Consider the following 26,212-nt stretch of genomic DNA (forward strand, 5'->3'; position numbering starts at 1 on the left):
CCTACGGCTATTTCACAGCTCTCCAGCAGCATAAGGAGACCCTGTGAAAACTGGCTCCAGAATATTTGACAGGTCTCAAAGTTTCCATTTTATAGAAATAAAATTTCTCAAAACCGTACATCTGAATTTTGTAGTTTAACCCTACCACCATTCCTCACACGCACGATCCTTTCTCAAAAAAGAAAATATATATTCAGTGTTGGTTTCTATTCCTCCACCAACAGAACAAAATCTGGAATTAAACACAGTGTGTCTAATAAAAACATGGGTTTATTCTGTATGAGTCTCCCTCTCCTCTCTTTGCCAAGCCCCTTATCTCTATACTGTAGAGATCTATATCGTGGTATCTGTAAGAAGCATTTTGCTGGGTGTCTGCAGGATTTCATATCCTTAAGGTGGAGACCATCAGCCTGATTTTAATCACATTTATATTGAATACAAAACCAAAATGAAGACTCCTGTCTTTGGTGTCTTGTGAAGCAACACAAACTTAATGTACAAGAAAACAAATACTTGGTAAGCTCATTCAGTTAATCCCAAGGACTAATTATTTCTACAAGTTTGCAGAATCAGACACAGTTTAGGCTTTTATAGTATTTTACAGGTTTTTTTGTTATTTTAAATACAATCCCTATGACTACACTGTGATAGTATATGTGGTCATTAACATGAATATACACATTGGTTAATCTATAGAAATAATAACACATGCATAACCGTATTTGCTTATGGATATTAATAAACTAAGAGTCAGCTTTATTTTAGGAACAAGGCTTTTTACTGGTGTAAATGCAGTGACACAGCTGGACATAATAGTCACCTGCTAGGAATTGGCAGATTTTGATTGTCCAAGTTGAAGTGTAACAGTATTAAAAAGGCAATCCAACACATGAAATTGCAAAAGGAGAAAAAGTTTATATAACCCTATAGTATATCTGTCTAATTTGGAATATACTGTTAGATCATGCATAAGCTTGAAAAAAATATATGCTTTTCTGGTGAGATGGACTTTCTGAAGTTTTTGCTCTAAACTGTTGGGGAAAGATTGAAAAAGAATACTTACAAGTGTTATTTATTTATTTATCGCATAATCTCTGTGAAACACAGCATATTTATTTATCAATTTGATAACTTTCTCTTTAATTCCAAAGTGAAATGGCATTTGGTAATGAAGTGATTGTCATTTTAAAACCCCTTTGTTTTTTGAGGTGCTATCGTGTATATATTTTTTTTCCCCTTTTAAAGTGTAATGCTTATAGTATTACTATGTCAAATTCAGATGAATCATGACAAACAACATTTTCACAATGGGAAATGTTAACATGCTACATTCCTTTCTTTGGAAGAATAAAAGAAATTATCACAGAAAACACATTTTAATTTAATTATATCCTTTAGGTCATTAAAGTGATGTAATGTGCACGTCAGTCCTCTTTTCATCCACAGATTACTTTAATCCTTCATGTGCATTTTTTTTTCCTCTGGCTTTCTTTCATATTTGCTTTGTTTTGAAATTGCATGCTGTCTGGATTATTTGTGCATGACCTCCACATTAATTTCACATGGAATGTTTACATACTCTGAGAGATTTTCATGAATCATTTATTCTACATGTGCATTTTTTTCCTTTGTTTTCAGTTACTGAACTTTAAATATGCTTGAAATGTAAAAGTGGCATGAAACTTTTGTGACACAAGTAGACAACAACTATTTTAATAGAGATTTTCAGTACCTAACTTCACATCTTTTAGAAATGCATGTTCGAAACCACATTTTATGTTGTGCTTCCAAAAAGTAAGAAAATTAGTTATGTTCTGAAACTCTAAACCTATTCCATTTCAGAATTGGAGCCCAATACTGGTTATATTTTAGTCGAGCAATGACAAACACATGAAATTGATCATTTAAATGAGTTAAGAAGGTCTCTGCTCTCTTGGAGGTGCTCACTTGCAAAGTCATGTGTCTGGGCATTGCATATGTTCAGTATAGGAAACAGCGTAGGACATTATCTGATGGACAACACAGATCACTTCAGATAAGCACTACCTGCAGCTTAGCGTAGGGTCCCTCTGGAAATGTCTGTTTCTCTCAATTGTCTTTATAGGGACCCTAATTCCTCAGTTAGTATCTGAAACAGATATCCCAAGTAGGCATATCCTGCTTACATAGTACAGTGCCATGAGCCCTTGCGACTGTCTATGAAGTCAGAGGTTTTATCACGTAAAAAAACCCAATTTCTTCTATATTAATTCCGCATTTGAAGAATTAAAGCAATATATGTTGCTCAACATGCAATGAAATACTGCTTATCAGCAGAATTCCATCTCTAAATCACATAAAATTAAAAGCATATCCAGAGGAACCTAGTGAGTAAATATACACATAGAAAATAAAGTAAATTTTCTTAAATTATGAAAAAAAGCATTAAAAAACACTTAAGAAGTTGTCAATTAAGAGGCCAAATAAAACACTATGAAATCAGCAACAGTTACCAAAAAAAAATACTTGATTTTAATTGGCACAGGGCGGAATTCACATACCTGCTACAAGCAAATCAAAGGCTTCCGCTTCCCTCTTCAAGGTCTATTCTTTTTCAGCCAATTAATTAATTCTGTGCACAGTCTGCTATGATTAAAGATGAGTGGCTTGATCTCAAAGCATGCTGAGCCATCTGTAGCCCTTCATCTGAACAAGTCAAACACTATAGCTTCCAAATAAAGAGCTGAAGGTTGTGATTTGAGACCTCTGTAATCAAATCGATCCAGTCTCCAGGTGCTTTGCCTTCAACCCACAGACCTCACCGCAACCGCCTCTGGTTCTTTGCAGCCGCTTGGTTTGGACTGATTTGAGTCACTACAGTTCTCTCCACTTTTACAAACTAGTTGTTTTGTCAGCATGAGTGTGACAACAATTAGACGTCCCTGTTTTTGCCCCATGCCTTTTCTCCTTCACAGTCATTCAATGACAAGCGTAAAAAGAACTTCATCTTTTCACGAAAATTCCCATTCTACAAGAGCAAGGAGCAGAGTGAGCAGGAAACAAGTGATCCAGAACGTAAGTAACCTCTTGGAGACGATGTCACATGCAGCAGCACAAAAAAAGGGTGACGCGCATGATACCAGTACCCCACACATCTAGGCAAATATCTGTCGTAGGCAGGCAGGAGAGGTATTACTACTGTGACCAATGTGTGACTGCAGTTTGGATCCAGCTGGTCCTTCCTTCCCTGGAAACATCATTTTCAGAAGAATAAAACAGTGACCTTAACTTTTGGAAGAGCAAATGAGGCTCCTCAAAGTTGTGGTGGCACCGGTCGTAAATCCAAACTTGTTTCTGATTGTATATTCCCAGATCAGAGCTGGCTCAAAATAATGCAAACGTGATTTCTTTCACGATACTAAACTAAATTATTACGTTCTAAAAGGTCTGGTCTAATCTCTTTTTTGCCTTTAACATTCTCCAAGTTGATTGCCATGGGCAGCTTCATGGAAAGTTTAACAATTAAATGAAGCATTCGTGCTAACAGCTTAAAGAAGTAAATCAGATCTTGGAATGTGTACCTCCCCAGGCATTTACTGCTTGCTTGAATTGTATAGAGAACCAGCAATATTAAAAATATATGCTGGTTCCAAGCCCAAATATTCACTTTTTTTCTTAATAATTCTCTCCTAAGTTTATCCGGTGAGGATCATTTCTGGGACTTTGTTTATTGGGTTGTTCCTTCTTCCTCACAGCTCCAAAAGCCATGTATAATGGTCACTGCCTCTTTCATTGGCTGCATTCCCATAGAATATGGGTTTAAAGTTGTTTCAGAAAGAAAAAGGAAGGATCCAGATTGCTCAATCAACATGGTCAGTCATGGTAGTATCCATTTCAACTCCACTGACTTCTTCCTTCCTCTTCTGCGGCTGTTCTTCCTTTCTCATTGCTCTCTCTGGGGACTTCCGTGCAGGACATCCCCGGATTAGGTGACGACGGTTATGGAACAAAGACTCTGAGTAAGTTCCCAGGAATGGTCACTGTAAATCTTTTTTTGTTTTGTTTCGTTTTGGCTTCTGTTCCTTCTCTGAGGACCCTCCACTCCTAGCATGCACAAGATAGAGTTTTATTTGTTACCCAGCTGTGAATGCATTGAAAATGTTTCAATTGTTTTGTTCTGCATGACGATATTAAATAACATACAGTGTATCAAGCAGACACTTTCACTTCTTTTGTAATAACACCTTTTGTTTCTGACAGTATGTTATTGTTCCCATCATGGCAGTTCTGTAGAGTAGCATACCTAGAACTAGTTTTGCTGCCTAGACTGTTCTTTTCAGCAACAATCCCTCCCTCTCCATCTAAAGGGAAAGTTAAACATTTTAACTTGATCACATCCTGAGAAGATCAGTAGAAAATTATTTTATGCTCTTGCTTCTGCGTTTTCAGCTTTTTGCATGGGAGTGTTTGTTACTTTGCTGGATTTTAGATTAGTATTTGTTATTAATGGAAGAAGTCATTTGCAGGCTAGAGAAGACCATGCCTTCTCCAAGGCTAATTTTGGACCCATTTCACCATTAGCAACCTATTCTCTGTCATGAAACCTTAATCAGTTTCTTTTTCTGATGCAGCAATCCTGTCTCAAGACTTGGCATTGCAGAATGTGTAACGTGTCAGATAATTGTTCAGAAACACTTTTGCTTCCTCGAAAGTTAGACCAGAAAAATTGTATAGAGTGAAATATTTGCAGCTGATTTCCATATAAATAGCTACATTATATTCTGTATCCAGAGCTAATAATTTAAACAAAATGTCACTTGCATGTGTTTGGCTGCTTCTTCCTCAGTTCTTATTCTTTTTCTTAAGCGCCAATTAATTGGAGCAAAATGTGTGTGAATGTTAACACTGCATCGCCTACTGTTTTGTACGTGCTTTTTAATTGCAGGAATGCACATCCATGCACACAATTTCAGAGATTATTCTGTTTCTGACTGATTTGTTGAAGGGACATTTTAATGGTTTAACTTTAAGCCATACAGTAGCTCGCAACTTAAAGATGAAAGCTTCATCTCTTGTACAAAGAAGAACAGTTCTGCAAGACTAGTTTTGTCAGTGATAGACAGTAAATGTCGCTGCCACCTGAATTTTAACTGTTCTGCTACTTTAAGTAAAGTATCGTAGCAGCTCATTAGCAACAAATGCAGATCCTTCCCTGCCTAAAGAAGAGTCGAATACTTCTGATCTGACAACCCTCCTGAATATCTGTGTCCTTACAAAGACAAATCTCCATAACATCCAACCATTTGAAAGGAGATAACTGAATTCTGCGAATTGCCAAGGGAACAGTAGCACAGAGGTATTATATAGGCTCTAGTGTCTCTAATATTGCACCTAGCTTTCAATTACTGACACACCTCTAGACATTCCCGCCCATCCAAATTTCACTAATATTCAACACAAATATGCTTTTTAATGACAGTTCTTACTATGAAGGATATTTGTTCTTGTTTAATAAAGTTCTTCAGGGTCCTGTATAGCATAATTGCTTGAGACAACCCTTGTTAACCTGTTATATGTCCAAAAGTCAATATACTGGTTTCTTCAAAATGCAAGTTTAATTTTTTTAAGCTTCTTACTAAGCCCAAAATCAAAGTTTGCCATTATTATTTTTAACAGATATTATCCCCTCTCATTTCTGCTGCTCCAGTAACCCCATCAGCCCCACTCCTTGAACCCCAACCATTAGATTGGTACCTGGGGGAAACGCAGCACCTTGCAGAGAAGGGGTGCTCTTGGCACTGTTCCCATAGTCATCCTTCATGACATCCATGCATGGTCTACTCTGGGTTCATCCCAGGGGATTCTTGGCTTTTATGAGTTCCTTCTTTCACTGGGAATGTTTAGAGGCAGTTGCAGGTGGGGGTTGTGGGTCACCCACAGCCTAATCTGCCCACTGGTTTAATGACAAATATTGGACCAGTTTTGGCTCCTGGTGTTTGTCAGGAGGTGACTTATTTGTGCCCATTGTCCATTTAACCACTGTGTCTCATTCTCATTAACCCAGGGTAGCTCCCCACTATATAGCCACTATACCATTGTCTTCTAAATGTCCCGGTCCAGCTGAAAAGTTTCAACTGTCAGGTGCAAAGCAGTCAGCATTTCTACCAGAGCTACCGTTAAAACAACCATTTAATGTGGTTCTGCACACCTCCCTTGTACCTTTCTTTAAATAATACGATAACAGGAACAGGACACCAGACTTGCCAAACCACAAGTCTGACCCTTCATGATAGTTCTTGTATCCCTATTCACCCATCCAGACTGGTGTGGTAAAGGTTTTCATACTCTAGCTCAAATCCTGAGGCTAGACAATGTCTGAAAAAAAGATTCTTCCATTTTATTCTTAGTTTTGTCATTGGCTTTGTCTTCTTGTTTTGGACAGGGTAAAATAGATACAGTTATAATATTTGATATCAAAACCATTTTCATGTTAACCCTTTGGGATAGTGCACAGTGATTAAAGATGGTCACAGGTTTAGAAGTTTAGCAGGAATAGTTCCAATGCATTAATGATGCACATTACTGATAGTGCAGAATAATATGAGCAGACACTTAGGTTTCATGAAGTTAGTCAAGATGTCCAGCGAGATGCAAGTGGACCATAATGTACTTTGAAATTAAGTTATCTCAGATGTCATTAACTATCTCATCAAGAAAAGACATGGCTTTGCCATGATGCATATCACTAGCTAATACGTATAGTCTCTTTCTGAAATGCCACAAGAGAGAAAGCTTTCATTTTACCTGTGTAAAGTATTTAAGAGTCTTCAGGTGATGTCACTGCATAGCTTTTATTTCCTCTCTGCACAACTACCTTTGCATGACTGTGGCAGTTCTTTTAAGTTTCTGTGGCTCTGTGGTGCTTGGTTATGTTCTTTAATTTGCTGTACTGTTCTTGCAGAACATGTTTCTTCTAATGCCAGCGATAGCGAAAGTAGCTACAGTAAGTTACTGCTTTCATTAGCGTCCTTTTTCTTTGCACTGCTTGTTCTGTTTGTTTCTTTTATTTTGTTTCTCTCCTTGCTACTCTTTTGTTAATGTTAAAAAGACAGTCGGAGCAAATGGCTTGGAATTCAAATTTACAACCGCATCTTGAGTACAAAGCTACAAAAGAAAACTGGCAACCTTTATAAGAAAAGGGAGGAAGGTTGTCATCTGGGATGTATTCTGGGACATAAAAACAAACCTGGCTTTGGGTAGCCTGTGAAAGTCAGGATTATTTGGTTTAGTAACGAGAAGTTTATTTCAGCAGGGAGGGGGTAGTTTCTTGATGATCTTTTAAGGTAAAATTACTCCATATCAGTAGTCAAATCTGCAAAAGGCATCCTCTTTACAAGGTCACAATTTTTACTTGCATTTCTGTATGCCTGTATGAGGGGCTAAGAAATAGTCCCAAAAATTTTGTTGACCCCTTAATTTTGGCAGTACAGATTTCTTAATGCATATTGAAGTCTTCAAAAAAAAGGTAAGATAGACCTTCACCCCGTAGGCTCCGCCACTGAATGTCCCTGCTTCCCTATAAGAGGAGGTCCCAACCCTGCAACCTCATTTGGTTGGATTTACAGACTTCATGTGGTCATGTAGCCAAAAGGCAGATTGTACGTTCTGGGTAATTGTTAGTAATACCCAAAAATTTAACCAATATAACTATTTTTCTGGAAGTGTTGAAAAGCAAAAAATTAAGGGATTAAATAAATGACTAGAAATGTATTACATTTTATGTATTACCTTTTATTAAAGGTAATTAAAATGATAGATTGCTTACTAAATCACCCAGTTGTTTAATTTTTTCAAGCCATTTGCTTAGCAAATCAAGTTTTCCACCAGTCACTCAGCACTTTTGCTAAGCACCCGCATACATTCAGGTAATCATTGTTGTCATACCTCATATTTACTAGTCTTGGTATAGTGCATAGCAGTTGAGCTCTGTTAATAAACACAGGTTTGTTTCAGTAAAACAGCTAATCTTATGCAATTCAGAAATGGTAAATTAGTTTGTATTCTCTTGTATTGCAAAGGTTTCCTTGGAAAGCAATTGCCAGAGTCACAAGAAAACAGTAGGCGCTCTTGAACTGCCAAGATCCAATTCTGAACAGCTTTCTTTTTAATGTGACTTCTACTGAGGAGGAGAGGAGGATTTTATGTTTGAAATATAAGACGCTTTTTCCCCAGACTGACTTTACAATCAGGAATGAGTCAATAGGTTACATTTTCAAAAGTTTGCACGAGTCAAATCTCCTCCCGGTGTGTTTATTTTAGGGTGAGCTCAGGGTAAAAGCCTAGAGGAGAATCTAGGCTGGTGGCTGAGCACATCCCATGCCTGATGTACTGTCCCAAACAGGAGACTTAACAGGGGTGCCCAGTTGCATCCAAACATTTGGAGCAGGTCCACAAAAGCTAGTTCCCAAACGTCATCATAAGACAGGCCAGGTAGCCAGTTCCTCGTTGGCTGTGCAATAGCTTGAAACAAAGTGTATGTTTTGAGGTGCAAGAAAGGGGATAAAAATGGTTTTGGGTAGTTAGTTGGGATATAGATGCTTGGAAGGAAAAGGAGTGTTGGACTAACAACTGCCCACGGCAGGTGCTCTCCTTCTAGGGTGGTTTCCATCTGGGCAAGCTCCTGTCTCATCCCAGCAGCGTCCAGCCTACATCCTGTTGGCTGGAGCTCCCCACACATTACTGGTGTGTCCAACAACTGCTGCCTGGTGGCGAAGATGCAGGCAGGGCTTCCTTCTCTGTCCGTGGGAGAGCTATGTCATTTAGCAGCAGAGGAAACCAGTCTTAGGTTATGCCAAATGAAAATGGCATTAAACTCCAAGAGCTGGTGCCCAAAGGGCCTAATTCCATTTGCTAATGATTCATGGGTGTGTGCTGACATGACATGTGAAGGCATGACCTTGGGCAACCAGCAGCTTTGGTGGTCAGCTTTTGGAAATTACTGTTTCAGATGGCCACGGTGGCATGTCAACTTTAGCCTGACTGTGTATTCAATTACCACACGGCCATGTATATCAGCCTATCTCCTTGTGGGGACTTACAGACCTCATGAATCCAGACGGTTACTCTCTGGACCTCCAGGCTACCCTATGTCAGCAGTACGTCCCATTGCACAGCTCATTGAAGCAGATCTCCCCGAGAAAAATTATGACTCAGGAACAGAGAAGAATCAGACAGAGGAGAGCAAGAGGTGGGTTGTCAGAGAAAGCAGTCAACAAATTGTGAGGGCATGGAGATAAGAGAGATGAGGTCTGTCATGAAGAAGTCGTGGTATTTCACTGCAGTTCTGACCTTGTGGGACTGTTGAGAGGGGACACTGCACAGCAGAAGCTGACCAATATCCCTCGTGTGGGAAGAGTAATTATCAGACCTAGCCCATGAACATTTCCTAAAGACATATTCCTCACTGCCTTCTAAATTATTTATTCCTAATGAAAGAAAAAAAATAATAGGTGCTCGGGATAAAGCTCATTCCTGGTAGAGTAAGGCAGCATGCAGTTATTATTTCTGCTCTTCTTGTTCGCATCTGGATAGCTGGGACCAGGGCCCAACATCAGTCACTGCCACAAAACCAAGTTTGTTTTAACTCCATTTGGAGCCAACCATGTTGCAAAGCTGTTCTTCAGTGTGATGTAGTGCCATTTTGAGGAGAATTTGTGTGTTCAAGGTGAGGCACTACAAGTTATTTTTCTACGACACCACGTGTGTTGACTTGCAAACTGAGCTAGCCCTCAGTCTGTGCACGGGTGAAACGGGACATACTAAGAGAAGAAAAAAAAGTGGAGCTGAAAAATTAATGGGGAGCAAATAGAAAACTGCTGGAGAGCTCAAGGGTTTTCCATGAGGTTGTAACCCTGTCCTAGTGCCCTTTTTCTCCTCTGTTTCCCAAGCAAATGAGCAGGAAGAAAGGGGTTGCCTGCCCCACTGCTTTCTCAGCTGTGGGAAATCAGCAATTCACACCTTGGCCGGCACAAAGAAAAGTGTGTGGGTAAGAAATGACTGGCAAGTGCCATGCATTCTCCTGCAGATGGTCATATTTGTCCCTATAAAAACAGTTGAAGTCCAGAGTGAGGTGTTCTGTATTTTTTCTAGTGGGTCTCTGGCAATTGCTTTAACATGTTTCTCTAACTTTTGCTTCTCATGATGAGCATTTAGTGAAAAGTAGCTAGTGTTGAAACCTGTACTACTTGTTCATTCCTAGAACCATTCCAAATCGGGGTACAACTACCCAAAGTGATGTTGAAGGCTTCTGAGAGCTGTCCAGGTTGTGCCCTGGACAGTGATTAACAGAGGGGTTACAAATTGACTGGGCTTTTTCTAGGAGATATTCTGATGCATTCATATTTATTTAGAAAAATACATTCCTTAAAAATTTGAGTATCTGGCTGAAGTATTGTTCATGTTTTGGGCTTCAGGGTAAAAAAATCAACTTTTCTACAAAAGTCAGATATTTTTTATTTCAAAGTAATAATATAATTGAAAGTCCTCCTATGTGCTCTCAAGAGAAAATTCTTAGCAACGAGGCTGTTGCAAGTAGAAAACCTGATTTCTTCTGCCAGTGCTCTCAACACTGGGTTTGTAATGAGCAAAAGAGCTGGAGCCAACAGTGGGATTTTCTTTATCCCAACAAATAACCTTCAGCTCCATTAACTTCAGGGGGAACCACAAATACATTTGACAGCAGAATCTGGCCTTTTATAAAAAATTAAAAAGTATTTCTGAGCCAAGAACAAATGTTGGCCTGATCTAAAAGGGGCTGAGCTGCCACACAGCTGCTACCGCGTCATATTGGCCATGCTAATACGAAGGCTATAACCATGTTAGTTGATTTGCCTGTTCTCAGCAGTAAAACCAAGTTTGCAGAGTGGTATATAAAGTCGGTCTAGCAGAAGGTTGGTTTTGTGGTGATAAGGATACATACAGCCAACTTTGACTTACCCCTGAACCAGCTAATCAAACCACGATTGAAAGTTTATTTTGAGCTCTGTAACTTAAAATGTTGTGATTTATTTTTCAAACCAAGCTTGTAAGAACATATTTTTTTACCGTGGACTCATCAGTTTTTATTTTGCAAGACATGATCTTCATAATGGCCATGAATTTCAAGTCTCTTTACTGCATATGTGTGGTAATGCGCTTACACATATTTCAGCAAAGGTTTTTACAGCTGTCATCAAAATTACACACACATTACCACATCTATTTAGCCTAATTGCATAACTGGTTGTGATTGCACCAATTACCTAGAGAGGCAATGACTAAAAGTTAAAAATAAGGAAAATTGTTAGAAACAAAAATTTTTACCCTCTGTCAGCAAGTCAGCAAGTCACTCTTGTAATGAGATTTGAAGACTCAGAACAAGGTTAAAGGAGTCCTTATTATTATGTTAAGCCACTGATTAATTAGGACACTGAGGTTGGCTTTTACACCCCCTAAGGATTACTATATTATTCAGGCGCACTCAAATTGGCACAAGTATTGAAGTGTCATTTTCTGCCCTCACAAGCTATATTGATCTTAAACATAAAGTGCTGATAGACCACTTTTCAGTCGTAAATTCATTCTCAGACTACTGATGATCTTTATATGTATTGGATTTCCAACCTTTCATAGCTATCAATGTATTTCCAGAAGTCATGTGTTTATTTACATAAATAGATGTCCAGGAAAGGGATTTTGAGCCAAACAGAGGTTAGGATATTGACCGCGCAGATGAAACAAAACAAAAAATTGATTTCTCCAAGATCTTGCAAGTCCAACTCAAGTAATCCATATGTTAGCGCAAAACCAAAATGGATGGTGAGAGAAAAATAAGCCTTCTTTGATTTTAGGTCCAGCTGAGCAACAAAATTCAGGCAAAGGCTCAGAAATAAAATTAATTTTTGTCATCTGCTTGTATTTCACATGTGTGTTGATGGTAACCATCACCATTAGTCCAGCAATTCTAACGAACACAAAAATTCCCTTTGATTTTTCTAAATTTATAAATAATTTTTAGCTGTCTTCATAAGTCCTACTTTTTTATTATTCACTGCCTTAGATCCCTTTACAGATTTTTTCATTCACAGCCATTAATAGGACGCCAAAATCCATGGATTCCCACAGCATAAGGTGCTTGATGAGGGTGGGCATTTGGTTACGTGGTGGCTGCACCAGAGCAGCTCACAGCAGCTCTCCTGCACCATCACTCACATGCTGGGTGCAGTTACACCAGCACTGTGGAAGCTCTCGATGCTCTGGCAGGACAATAGGAAATGGGGCCTTTTTATGGGTTACATGAAAAAAAAATGCCTGGTATCTGCCAGGTCTACACTGAAACTGTCATTTTGAGTCTTACAGACTCTCTGCCATCTAACCAGAAAGGGAAAACAGAGGCAACACCTTAAAACCGTTTTAGGGCTACCTCTCAGAAACGCCATAAAATCTTTTAAAAAGATTAAATTAATAGTCCTTATGAAAGTCATCTGACCACACAAAACCTCTCTGCCCAGTTTATGGAGGCTGCAAGTTGTAACAAACTCCAGGTTATTCTTCTTTTCCTGAGCATGAGAGCTCGCCAACAGGCAAAGCAAGAACAAAGGGAAGCAGAGCCATAGCAATCCTGGGAAAGGGAAACCCCTCCAATAATTTTACTCATAAGAATATTAGATTTAGGAAAGCTTCCCTTTTTCTTTCTTCTCTTTCCTTATGTTCTTTCTTTTCTTCTCTATTTGACTTTGTGAAGTTTTACTGAAGAACAAGGGATCATGCCAAAATCCTACAGAAAGGGCTTTTTCTTTTTTCTCTTTTTGTTTTGTCTGTTAAATTTCACAAAGATTTTTCCAGATCAATATAGCTAACTTGTGCTAATTAAGCCATTAATGTGGATGGTAAACGAGGCTTAGTCAAATGATAAATAAGAGCCCGCGACCTGCTGAATTTCAGTGTCTCACACCTCAAAGCCATCGCAAGGTTATAGCAATCCGATTATCAATTGACTCTAGAACTCTTCATTATACTTAATACTTTATGGATTACTTCAAAACTGTGCAGTACTGACTGGGTAGAGATCATTCAAGAATACCGTCTGGTACAGTCAACATAGGTATTAGCCTCTGAGGACTTACAGGATTTTGTCTGAACAGTACTTGGAAGGATTTTATTCACATTCAAACTTGAGCTTCCTGAGCCCTTTTTCCAGAAAAGTAAAGTGGTGGAAATGGCACAGCTTTCCCCCACACTCACACCTGGTGTGAGTCTGAAACTCAGCGCTGAAGAGTCTTCACTCAGGAAGATGTCTACCTTTAAGTCCCTGTGTATCACAGTCAGCCTCAAAGTTTCTCCTTGCTTGCTGCAACCCTTTCCAATGGCTTAAGCTTCAGCACAATTTGAGTGGGCTGGAGTTTTTTCTTTGCCTTCAGTTTGGCCACAGTTCCGCAAGACTTCTCTCTTGTGAAATGACATGCTCGTTTTTCTCCATGGCCCATACCCTACTGATAGCATGGGTGTAACAACAGCTTTAGCATGTGGACATGTCTGCCAGAGACTGGGCAAAACAGAAGGTAAAATCTGTGCTGGCTTCTTTCTGCTGGTTATAATTCTGTGCCAAATATTAGCCCACAGAAAAAATGTTTAAATGATAGTGACAGAGTTATTGACTATTTTCCTTCAGTTGTTCTTGTCACTGTCACTCCCATGGGATTCTACTGTTTAAATGCAGATGTCTACATCTGACCTTGCTGTTTAAATTCCGTTATGGGACAATGGAGACAAAGACACCCTTCTGACTCTTTCTCTCATCCCAAAGTAGACATCTAAAACAGGTCAGATGACTCATGTCTTAGAATAAGCACTTGCCTATTTGTCGGCATCCATTGACTCCGAAGGGTACCTAGGGACTAGCTCAGACATAAGCACTCATAATACAGGTTTCTGAAATTAGCTGAAATGAATCCCCTTCTGCGGATCTGTATGCCATTGAAACAAGTATTTTCAAGTTTAAGACTGTATTCGTACAAACAGGCTCCCCTCCACATGCTTAGCACATGATGGCTTCATCGCCCACCCCAAGATTGACTTTCTCAGGCTGTTGAAAAGCATAGCCTTGGCTCCTGGGGGCTGGAGGGCAGGCAGTGCAGCAGCATCCTCATCCAGCCTGGAGAGTGAATCGTTTCATCTCCAGGGCAATGGGACATCCTGAGTTTTATATCACCCCCAAAATTCCCAGAGAAACTTAAGGGAGAATAACACATCTGATGTATGAAACCTAGTGTAACAATGATTCTAGGTTTTTAACTTTGCAAAAAGCCAAAGTTAAGCAAGTGATTACAGTATAAAACATTTGCAAATAGAGAAGAAAATCCATTATCCACACTCCTCACATGTTCTGTTGCCTTGCCCTCAAAAGCTGTCTAATCTCTTCCTTTTATTAAAAATGAATTTTTCTCCTTTGCTGCTTCAGCGCCATTGCTAGGTTGGAGTTGGCCCTGTCTGTTTCTCCCTCTCTCCTAACACATCACTACATTTTTTTATTTGCTTTTTCTGTCGTTGTCCTTAATTACAACATTATTTTTACTTGAAAAGCTTTCTTACACATTTCTCACAGCTGTCTAGATAATATATCAGAAAAAAAAATCGATCAATATATTAGATTCATGGGATGGGAATCTACTTAAGACTAAACCATGAAAAGTTTTGTACTTTCTTGGGCACTAAGCATTGCACCCAATACAAATCTTGTTAATATAGTTAATGGAGCCTCAAGAGTGAGTCAGATAGCAGTCAGACTACTTCAGGGTGAGGTGCAGCCCCCTCTAAATCCTACCTATATCGTCCATCAGGTGCCAGGCAGCACTCTTCCCCTGGGTGTGCACACTTTGGTTTAGCAGAAGCCCACCAGAATACTGTAACAGAGACTCATGTGTGTGCAAGCAGATGATATGAAGGCAACCCTGTCTATTTTATAAAGCCCTGGTACCCCTTATGACACTCTTTCTTCTGTAGTACCTAAATTAGTTGCAAAATCCCATCTGTGGATCTTCTCAGAGATAACGGAGTAAAAATAAAATCGTAATTTTAAACTTTGCTAAGCTTAAGTCATATTTAGAACCTGCCAGAGCCCTTATGTGGTACCAAGCACGTGACAGTGACCCAGAAAGAGAAATGTCCAGGAATTATTCACACAGTAGGTTGAAGAGTCCGCCCCCCTCTCCTCTTGCGCTCTCACAGAGGAAAGGAGGGTGATGCATTGGCACTGTACACCTGCGCCCAAGTCATGGTCCATACAGTGCCACTGGTTTTTCATGGCAAATTTCTCTGGTTTAGTTCCCTAAATATCACCACGAGGAAGCAGCACTTCCCTAACAGGAGTGGAGGGAGGATAAGTGTGTAAAATATGATGCTGTGAGATTTGTGTGTAGGGAAAGGATAAGGGTCAGCAAATAGCTCATAGCTAGATGGCAGGCTGTGAATAAACTAGACTATGGAGGTTATGCACAGAAAGACGATCAACCAAAATGTATATATTCTGAGGATAAAAATTGTTCAGTTGAGGTAGCCTGTGGATTTGCCCTGCAGCAGCATGTTAGGGCCTTAACAATTGGACAAGCAAAAGGATTGCATCTTAAATTTCTGCACTGCCCTTGTAAACAGCCTTGCTATCAAATCAATAAATGAAGCAAGCCTTATTGCCCATCGTTGAAAAAGCCCAATTTCAGCAAAGATAATTGAAACACATGGCAGGGGACGGAAGGGAAGGAAAAAAGTGATCTCCACACTTTGAAGTTATGAGGGACTTTGGAATGGTTCAGGTGAGAGCATTACCAGAGAGAAGTGTCGAACCTGATCTGTCTCTATGTGAAGCATTTTATCAGGCTTTAGTATTTGATGTGTTGCTTGTCAGCTTCAATCTCTTCTCTTTCTTCTCCCATCAGGAGGCCAAGAAGACTGCATCCTCTCCTACGAACCTGTCACAAGACAGGAAAGTAAGTTTCATCTGCTTTTCTGTCACTGTTCCTGATACTTTTCATTTCACATTTTGGGGGCCAGCAGAGCAGTAAGCCTTCCTGTGCCAGCCCCAGATTCTCTGTGGCTCCTTTTTCTTGGCCACCTGGTCTATCACATAGAAAAGAAATGATGTAAGGGTCTCCTTCACTAGCCCCTGCCTCCTAACGTTCTCAGGACTCTCCCCAGTATGCTCTCACGGCCTTTGCTAAGAAATACGTTAATCACTCTACAAAATATTGATGCAGATTTTCTAGATTTACTGCAATATTGTCACATGGGAAGCCTTTATTATTTTCCTTCTCATGGGATATGTGCCTCTAACCAGGGTAGATGAACCTATGGGAAGGCAAACTGAAAATGGGAGCACACCCACCTGATTTAACGGGGGATGCACTCATATAACTGAGGCCAAAAAATCCTACAATCTCCTTCCATGCCTCATGAGAGAGTCCATCTGCGAGCATTTGGGAGTGACCTTGTTGAGCAATAGCAAAGATATATACTTCCACATAGTCATCTGACTACATGTGCATGCACCATCACAGAGCTCTAGAAAATGAGTGGTACTCATTCCATTTTCCTTATCCATGTCAATAAATAAATTATTCACCAATAAAAAGTAGACCTAAGTTTTCACTTCGTACATAAAGGCAACAACTCTGGTTAGTGCATCTTTGAGAAGATTTACTGTTATTACCAGTAAGATCATCAAAATGTGCCTTTCTTTTTGTTGTTCAGTTAATTACACCAGGCCGGTTATTATTCTGGGTCCTATGAAAGATCGGATCAACGATGATTTGATATCTGAATTCCCTGATAAGTTTGGGTCGTGTGTACCACGTAAGTATGATTTTACTCCTTGTTCTGCAGCTGAGTGAGCTGTATCCCTTGGTGCCACACATTAAGTAAATTGCTGGGAAAGCAGCATCCATGAACTATGTGCAGTTGAGTTTCTCAAAAGCCGTTTTTCCATTGGACAAAAAAGGGGAAAGGAATAAACAAAAAAAGGTTGTGAAGGTCTGGAAAGAATTTCTCAAAAGAATTGTCTCAAAAGCTGTAGCATTTTTTTAAACGAGGAGCCTTCTAGCCACTAACTCAGTTTACTCATCAATTAATCTGTGATTTCTTAAATAAGATAAAAGTTTGACATACTGGTAAAATGTAAAATGTTTCAACTCAATTACACAGCATCCACCAATAAAAATAAGGAGTAATCTGTGGTTTGTGTAGAATCTAGACTGTCTAACCTGAAAGCGGTATTGGACCCTGAATTAAGTAGAGTGTTTATATCTTGGATCATTAGAGCTCGCTGAGTGTTTATTTCAGGCCCTGATTGCAGTCTTACTTCATTTTAAACTGTTGTCCCTGCAAATACACCAGCTTAAAACTGCTAGAGATGAGATCAGAATTAAAGTTAAATTAAATTGATGAGATTGTGATTCATTTTGTCACTGTATTAGGATTAAATTTACAATCTGGAATGCATTTTGTATGTGAGGTTTGTGTGTGATCCCGCTGGAAAAAAGTGGAATTCTGGTAAATCCTAATTTTATGTTAGCCTGTAAGTATTGATTGGAGGTAAACATAGAAGGTATTAATATAAAAAGACAGCTTTATTGTTATAACTCCATTGAAAACAATATGTAGTAGCCAAAGATCTGCTCCCAGATGTGGAGCACTTCTACTTACAGCATACCCAGCATTGCCCCCTGAGCAAACCTTAATTGCTGCATTTTTCGCATGAAATGTTTTTACAGACTACTTGATTTTCTGTCTTTTGTTTCATGCAGATACCACACGGCCAAAGCGTGACTATGAAGTGGACGGGAGAGATTATCATTTTGTCATTTCAAGAGAACAAATGGAAAAAGATATCCAAGAGCACAAATTCATAGAAGCTGGGCAGTACAATGATAATTTATATGGAACTAGTGTCCAGTCTGTGAGATTCGTGGCAGAAAGGGTAGGTTGACACTAGTTTTATTACCCAGGCAACATGATCTGTTTTGTTTCCACATTGTATCTCAGACATGATTCTTCTGCCAGAAATACAAAATATCTGCAAAACGGCATCCTAATATTTATAGGCTTTATAATGACTCCACAAGCGGAGTCTCTGACTGTGACTGACAACATCCTTGGCGCTTTCTGTACTTGGATGTAGCACCATGGATTCAGGGATCTAACACAGCACCTCAAGTATGCCCCAAAACAGCCTTCCCTCTTCCCTCTGTAAGACAGGTAAATAAACTTATCTCACTTTCACAGAGGTGAAGGAATGAAGCGCAGAAAGATTAAAGGCCTTGCCTCAGGTGACACAGGGAGTCTTTGACACAAACAAGAACTGAATTAACCAGTGAGAACGTAGACATCCTATTACTTTTATGAAATCATTTTTCCTCATCTCTGAAGAAAATCCTCTCCCCCCGCCCCAGAAAGTTCATCCCAGTAAAAACAGAAAAGAATTTTGTTCCCATATCTCCAGTGTATATTTTATATTAGCACCAAAGTGAAGGAAAGAGAGCAGAGGAGCCGAGCGCGTGCCCCGGGGTCCCCCTTCCCTGGTGTGCCAGTAACGGTCCCCTTCCAGAGCACAGCGGCGCAGAATTGCTTCCCATTGTTTGGCTGATCTGTAGCAAACGCTGCAAAAATAAACGCATCCTCATCTATTTCCAACAGGGCAAGCACTGTATACTCGATGTGTCAGGAAATGCTATCAAACGACTACAAGTTGCACAACTCTATCCCATCGCTATCTTCATTAAGCCTAAATCATGGGAGCCTCTGATGTAAGTACAAACTCCTTCAAGTGGTTTTTTTTCAGGCTGCAGTCTCAAGTGGCACAACACAGGTCTTGAGTCTACATTTTCCTGCCTTCTAAAATCAGTAATAACAAGAGAAAGTGGGATGTGGTGGGTTTGACCCTGGCTGGACACCAGCTGCCCACAAAAGCCGCTTTATTATTCCTCCTCCTCAGCTGGACAGGGGAGAAAAAATACAACAAAAGGCTCGTGGGTCAAGATAAGGACAGGGAGATCACTCAGCAATTACCATCACAGGCAAAACAGACTCAACTGAGGGAAATTAATTTAATTTATTGCCAATCAAATCAGAGTAGCGTAATGAGAAATAAAACCAAATCTTAAAACACTTTTCCCCCACGTCTCCCTTCTTCCCAGGCTCCACTTCACTCCCGATTTTCTCTACCTCCTCCCCCCGAGCGGCACAGGGGGACGGGGAATGGGGGTTGCGGTCAGTTCATCACACGTTTCTGCTGCTCCTTCCTCCTCACACTCTTCCCCTGCTCCAGCGTGGGGTCCCTCCCACGGGAGACAGTTCTCCACGGACTTCAACATTGGTCCTTCCCACGGGCTGCAGTTCTTCACGAACTGCTCCAGCGTGGGTCTTTTCCACGGTGTGCAGTCCTTCAGGAACAGACTGCTCCAGTGTGGGTGTCCCATGGGGTCACAAGTCCTGCCAGCAAACCTGCTCCAGCGTGGGCTCCTCTCTCCACGGCTCCACAGGTCCTGCCAGGAGCCTGCTCCAGTGTGGGCTCTCCATGGGGTCACAGCCTCCTTCGGGCATCCACCTGCTCCAGCGTGAGGTCCTCCATGGGCTGCGGGTGGGTATCTGCTCCACCGTGGACCTCCATGGGTGCAGGGGCACAGCCTGCCTCACCATGGTCTTCACCAGGGGCTGCCAGGGAATCTCTGCTCCGGCGCCTGGAGCACCTCCTCCCCTCCTTCTTCACTGACCTTGGGGTCTGCTGAGTTGTTCCTCTCACATATTCTCACTCCTCTCTCCCACTGCAATTGCTGCCGTGCAGCAACTTTTTCCCCCTTCTTAAATATGTTATCCCAGAGGCGCTACCACCGTTGCTGATGGGCTCAGCCTTGGCCAGCAGCAGGTCCGTCTTGGAGCCGCCTGGCATTGGCTCTGTTGGACATGGGGGAAGCTTCTGGCATCTTCTCACAGAAGCCACCCCTGTAACCCCCTTGCTATCACAAACCTTGCCACACAAACCCAATACAGCAACTCAAGTATAACAACTGAGAGGATAAAAAGGTTCTAAGAGGTAGCCAATATACGTGCATCAAGAGCAAATCAAATCAATCTTATTTCCTTCTTTCATGAGATGGATATCAATAATTGTATTGCATCTTGATTTTTATTCTGGCTCCCCAGGAAATTCTCAGTAGCAGCTTGGGGAAGTATAGTCCAGAGGGAATCACTATCGAGCATGTACACAGCCCTACTCAGTCACTGAAAATGGCACTGTTAAACTGGGAGGGTAACAGAAATCCTACAAGTGTATTTCCTGAGCTGTGTCACTATTTGGGACCACTTGTTCATTAATTACTTGAAAGATGAATTGGGCAGCAGTTTTGTAAAGTTTGTGAATAACTGAAGGCTGAGAGAGGTGACAAGCACTTTGGAGGGTAAGATGAAAACTCAATGTAAAATCAGTAAGATGAAATTCAGTACAGACAAAGGAGAGAAAATTAAATGCACAAGTACAAGCAGGGAATAATTAAGCTATAGCACTGCAGAAGAGCATCTGGCGGCTGGGCTGGATCACACAGGAATATGAATGGATGGATAATGCAGCTGCAAAAAAGGAAACTGCCACTGTGGGCTGTATTAGTATCAGTGTTGAGTAAGGACACAATAGACAGTTATTTTGTTTTGCTGGGTATGGATGAGGCCTCAGCTGGAGCGCTGGCCTGGTTCTGGGTACCACCCTGGAAGTGGAGGAGGAATGAGGCTTACCTAGTATCAAGGAGAGAACGCTGAGGAGGAAAGATGGTAGTGATCTTCATACTGGGTAAAGCTCAGGATAAAATACATTGTGAACAATTTTTTGCCATGGCAATGCAAGAGTTATCAGCTTAATTTGTTGTGATAGGGATGAAATTTTGAATTCTGTGCCTTCCCCTCACCAAAGGCTCTGCAAATGCCAGGTGATGTCACAGGTATCTGTTACACACCTAAAACGCAGGCGTCCCCCCTCCTGTGACAGATCCATATGGTAATGGTGTTGGGTCACCATTGGAGACTGCTGATGTGCCCCATCCCATGACCCAATGTGCATCCTCCCCAGCCCTGCCTTTTGGTGATAAGGTCGTTGCATGCCCAGCAGCATTACAGGGAATGATGCACAGCCCCATCCTAACCAAAGCCATCTTGGGTTGGGTGACTTCTTGACATTTATTTCCTCCAGCCATACAAATCAGTTATATTCTGATTATCTTGCTGTATAGAAGAGGAAGGGTAGTCTGACAGCCTACCTTCCGCATTGATTGTTTTAAGATAGATCTTAACCATTCATAAAATATTTCCATTGTGTGTTTAATGCTGAAATTGCATCTGGAGCAATAAAAAAAAAAAAAAGTCAAAAAAAGTTGCCCTTACTCTGAAAATATGTTAGACAGAACCAGAAATGTGGCAATAACATAAAGGCTTCATTGATATGATGTAAGAACAGCAAATCCTTGAACAAATTGACTGGAAAGTGTCATGAAGATGCGAAACATGATGACAATCAGCCTAATATTTCACATAGGACAAAACAAGTTATGCAGAGTTAGCAGAATTTTCCTTACTGATATAAATCAAGAGTAAGATATTCTTCACTCTCCAAATCTAAACCTGCCTCAGTTTCGACAGTACGGTACGGACAAACAAAGTGAAATCCATCTATGACTTTGAATTCTTTATTCTGCAACTACCCTGTGGAAGATACCCTTAATTAGAAAGCCAGACTTTTGTGGGACAGCAGAAGTCCTTATATATCATTACTAGTTTGGGATTTTTTGCAGTAATATGGCTTATATAAATGAATTATGTAAACACAATACAACTCCGGAAAAAAAAGAGAGAAATGTAATGAATTCAGGCATTCTAAATTACTTTATCGCCTGCAGCCTGCTCTCCACAAGTAATCTTTTTATCTAGTTAATCATCTAATGTGTATTTATCTTATCAAAAAGCACCCAAAATTAGTTTCTAACAGAAATGAGAACTCTTAATATAAACAGTATCATTTTTCTTAAAGAATTGTTTTGAGATTAATGACATAATTCTGAGCCCCTTGCTTGTGAAAGTGGTTTATTTTAGTTAGTGATGAAGCTAAATCAGTCAGAGTCTGGCTAAACAAATACATACTCTGATGTAAGCGGTAGTGAGTTGAAGGGTGTGCATAGATGAATGGATATAACCCCTTTCCAACAGACGCTATTATTTTAGTATGGAGAAGTTTAACATGGTAAAACAGTGCTCTATAGGAACAGAAAGAGGACATTTTTATGACAGCGCAACTGTGTTCACTCAGTCTTTTTTATGTATGTAACTACTACAACACAAAAACTACAGGTTTATCTGCCATAACTATTACTCCTGTTCATACAAATGAGTTGAAAGTTAGTGTAATAGCAAAGTGAAACCATAAAAACCAAAAAATTGCTAATCAGAAGATGCAGAAAAACAAAGTCAAAAGATTTAACTTGCAAGAAAATTACCACTTAAATTTGAAGGGTCTAATTCGTATTTACGCATATGGTCTTTTGCACCCATCTTACAGTGAAGGCAAGAAGAGTGAAGGGAGAATAAATTAAGCTTACACCCACACTTAAAACTTGGTTATTGCTGGTTCTCTGGAAATAGGCTGCTAGCACTGATGACCACAGCAGTGCAAGACCATAAGGGGCTATTGGATGTAAAAGTAGCCAGAACACACGGCCTGAGCCGGATGCTCCTGATCCTGCTTTCTTCAGTTAAATTCGGTCCTGGCAATCAAACTGCTGTGAACAAACTGCTCCCCCTTCCTCCCTTTCCCATCTCTACATAACTCCACAAGTTTAATCCCAGAGGGGTCCCTGTTGGTACCTCTCAATTGGCCTCTCCCTTTAGAAGAAGGGGGACAGTGGTGGGATCATGGGGATGAGAGCTGGAAGTAATGAAGAGCCTGCCTGGGTGAGCCCTTCACTGGGAGAGGAGGAAAACTCTGGAAAATATGCCTGGAGGGGCAGTTCTTTGCAAGCATTTTGAATTCACCAGCTGTGCAGGTCCCTGGCTAGGAAAGAAAAAAATAGAAGGGACTGTTGTTTGACAGCACTCTTAATTCATCATGAAAAATGGACATCATGGTCCTCCCCCTCCTCTATTGTCTCTTGTGAAGGCACAGAGTGGGCAGAGGCATGAATACAACTAGCACAGTTTTATATCCCAGGCAAGTCTACGAACTGAAAATGTAATGCAAAGTTCTACTTATTTCAAAGTACTTACTATTTTAAATGCTTGTTTATATTTTTGTTTGTATTTTCTCCTCTGATATTCAAAGATCTTGAGGAAGACTTCTCAGAAATTTACCAGAAATAGATCTGGAAGGAGGAGGATGTTGTTAGCACACGAATATTGGCTGAGTGTGCTTAAGATGAGATAAAATGTTAAGTTTGCAGAAGAATTTGCAATCCTATGTCCCACTTCAAGACAGAGTTCAGTCACCTAAAGACACGTTCAAGTAGGCATAGCTGGTGAAAGCCCACCTGAACTCAATTAGATAGCAACCCCTCCAATAAATAGAATTAGTAGTATTACAAATTTATCAGCATGACACAGATTGGCATAAATTAAACCTACTTATATAATCCACAAATAACTGTCATAAATTTTAAAAGAAATCTTTGTTATCCTTCGTTTTATAAACCTGTTTTCTGCGTTGCATTGGTACTTCTAGAGAGATTTTCCTAAGCACTGTTCCCACCTATATGGTTAGTTATATAGATAGACAGCTTTAAGTCATTTCTAGAAATACATTTTTGCATTCTGGACACTTTACAGTGTTTTTCAGAAGCCAGGTGTGAGTTAGTTCATACTGTTGTGCACTTCATAGATCATTTTTTTAAGCACCATCAGGTACATAATTTCCTACATGCATCACCCATGTCATACTGTATACTGTCCATTACCACATAATCATATGATTCAGTGCAAGGCATTAAATCAGATTTATGTAGAACACAAGATGCTCCCTTCTTTTGCTTTCTTAGTTGCCTTAGAAAATTTCCATCATGTTTTAAAAAAAATGAATCCATGCTGTGAAAAATGCTAGAACAAGCAAACTCTATTATTGCTAATTAATTTGGGTATCTGCAGGCATATATGTGTAAGGCAGTGAATGAATTCTTTGTAAGTATACAGTGGTATTAAAAGCTGAGCATGCATGGACAAGACAACTCATTTCTTCAAGTTATTAAATAATGTCTCTATCACAGCAGAAATGGTCCACCACATAACAAAACATTGGCAATAACAGAATGTTACTGACACTGTCTATGTTTTCACATCTGTTGGTGCCGGGTACATTTTAGAATCTACAAGACACACTTGGCTGGGAATCTCTATAGTTAATCAGAAAGGTCTGGGTCAGAGAACACAAATAAGTAACTCATCCTTACTCTTCCTGCTGGAAAGACTCAGTTTGAATTCTCATGATATATGGAACTCACTCACTCCCTGGAACCAATAAGTGTCCCTGGAAGACACGCTGCGTTCCTTCTGGGGCTTCCCTACAGGGATTACAATGAGTCTGGGATTCCTCCTACAGGGTCAGGAGTCTCACTGTGCTGAACCCTGCCTGTAATCATGATTTCGCTTCCGTAACCACAGCCTCAGTCAAAACGCACCTTCCCTTTCAGCAGTTTGGGCAGTCTCATTCAGCCGGGACAGCCAGCTGTGGGCCTGGGAGACAGGGAGGTTCCTGAAGGAGCTTCAGCTCTGGAAGCAGGAGTGCTCTGAGTGCGCAGACCTTGAGACCTCCTGGCTCCCGGACTTACCCATGGGTTCCTGATGCCACAAGTCCATCTCAGTTGGCAGTTACTGGCTCTGGGCCTTGTATTTTGTTTGGGAACGTAGAGTGGTGAACCCAAAACAAAAATTTAGCAGAGAAATGGGAAGTAGTCTGGAAATGTGGGTTTATACTACATAACAATGAAATTAAATTTAAAATACTGAAACTGCCCATGAACCGATGGAAGAATTTCAACGCTTCATTCTTGTATCGATCTCAGTCCATCTGTGATTCAGTTGAACATATCTTTTAGAAAGCTGTTTTAGTAAGAATCTAAAGTTCTTGATGGTTTCCTCTGTGTTTCTAGGGAAATGAATAAACGTCTTACAGAGGAGCAAGCGAAGAAAACCTACGATCGAGCAATTAAATTAGAACAAGAATTTGGAGAATATTTTACAGGTACGTTTTTATTAAAAACCAATTTTTTCCCAGTCTTTTATTGCAAAACAACTGGATCAGCTCAGTCTCTGGCCTAGAGGGCATATCAGTATAGTGTGCCCACAGTAAGGACTCCTGGCTTGGGACTATTGTTTCCCTGAAACTCAAGGGCAGTTGAGGCATTCAGCTCCTCAGAAGTTCGACACCCTGAAGGAATAGTTTTGCATTAATTTGATTCTCTCTCTGACCCAAAACTGCTTTTAGTGAAATCAGTACAAATGTTGCATCACTGCATTTGTACAGACCAAAGAATTCTTCACTAGCTCAAGGCAAGAGCTCAAGCTACAGATCATGGCAGGGAAAGAGAAACGCATCTTCTTCCTGACCTGGAAAAGAACAAGATTTAAGACCTGCTCTGGGCCCCACATTTCCTTTGGACATGTTTAGGTAGCTCCCTACTCAGGGGACTGGTATTTGTGGATAACACTCAGAAGCTCCCAGTTGTCCCTCCACATGGTGACAATGCAGACAATCTGAACTGCAGTTCCAGATTTCTGCTGGGGGGACAAGGAATTTAAAAGCATAGACACTGTGCTTTGTGTTACAGTTGCTTTATCTTCTGTCGCTTTGGGCCTGATCTAGTTAATTTTTGCAGCCAAGAGTGAGTTTATTATAACTAGGTTTGGAAAAGAATAGGCTGTAAATCTGCTGCTACTCACTGCTGAAGTAGCTTCTAAATCAAAGGAAATGTAAAGCTTGACTCGCAACAGTGGGAACCTACCATGCTGCTCTCCCATGGGATAGAGCTGCTAGTTCGCTAAACTCACCTAGCTCACTCATCTCACTACAAGCAGTGGGATGGGTCTCTGTCGTGGGAAGGTGCCATTGGTTTGAATTTAGTTGCCATCTGCAGGTGTACGACTTTTCCATAATGAACAACATCACAGCGTGCTAGTATTCCTTCTC

The 26,212-nt window shown here is 40.5% G+C and overlaps 1 protein-coding gene across 7 annotated transcripts in view; it reads left to right on the forward strand.

Annotated features, from left to right (window-relative positions):
* DLG2 (discs large MAGUK scaffold protein 2) overlaps positions 1–26,212 on the forward strand; it is a 660,722-nt gene that overhangs the window by 634,327 nt on the left and 183 nt on the right. For 4 of the 7 annotated variants that reach the window (XM_059823460.1, XM_059823481.1, XM_059823452.1 and 1 more), the window contains 6 exons: positions 3,953–3,998; positions 15,948–15,998; positions 16,759–16,860; positions 17,811–17,983; positions 18,700–18,809; positions 25,176–25,267. In XM_059823460.1, the coding sequence (XP_059679443.1) occupies positions 3,953–3,998; positions 15,948–15,998; positions 16,759–16,860; positions 17,811–17,983; positions 18,700–18,809; positions 25,176–25,267 (574 nt within the window). Of the gene's footprint in view, positions 1–2,954; positions 3,055–3,952; positions 3,999–6,940; positions 6,983–15,947; positions 15,999–16,758; positions 16,861–17,810; positions 17,984–18,699; positions 18,810–25,175; positions 25,268–26,212 lie in introns of all 7 variants that reach the window. The other 3 variants (XM_059823445.1, XM_059823467.1, XM_059823437.1) reach the window with 2 other exon arrangements.

The sequence above is a fragment of the Gavia stellata genome, chromosome 1, assembly GCF_030936135.1.
Source record: "Gavia stellata isolate bGavSte3 chromosome 1, bGavSte3.hap2, whole genome shotgun sequence".
Lineage (NCBI taxonomy): Eukaryota > Metazoa > Chordata > Aves > Gaviiformes > Gaviidae > Gavia > Gavia stellata.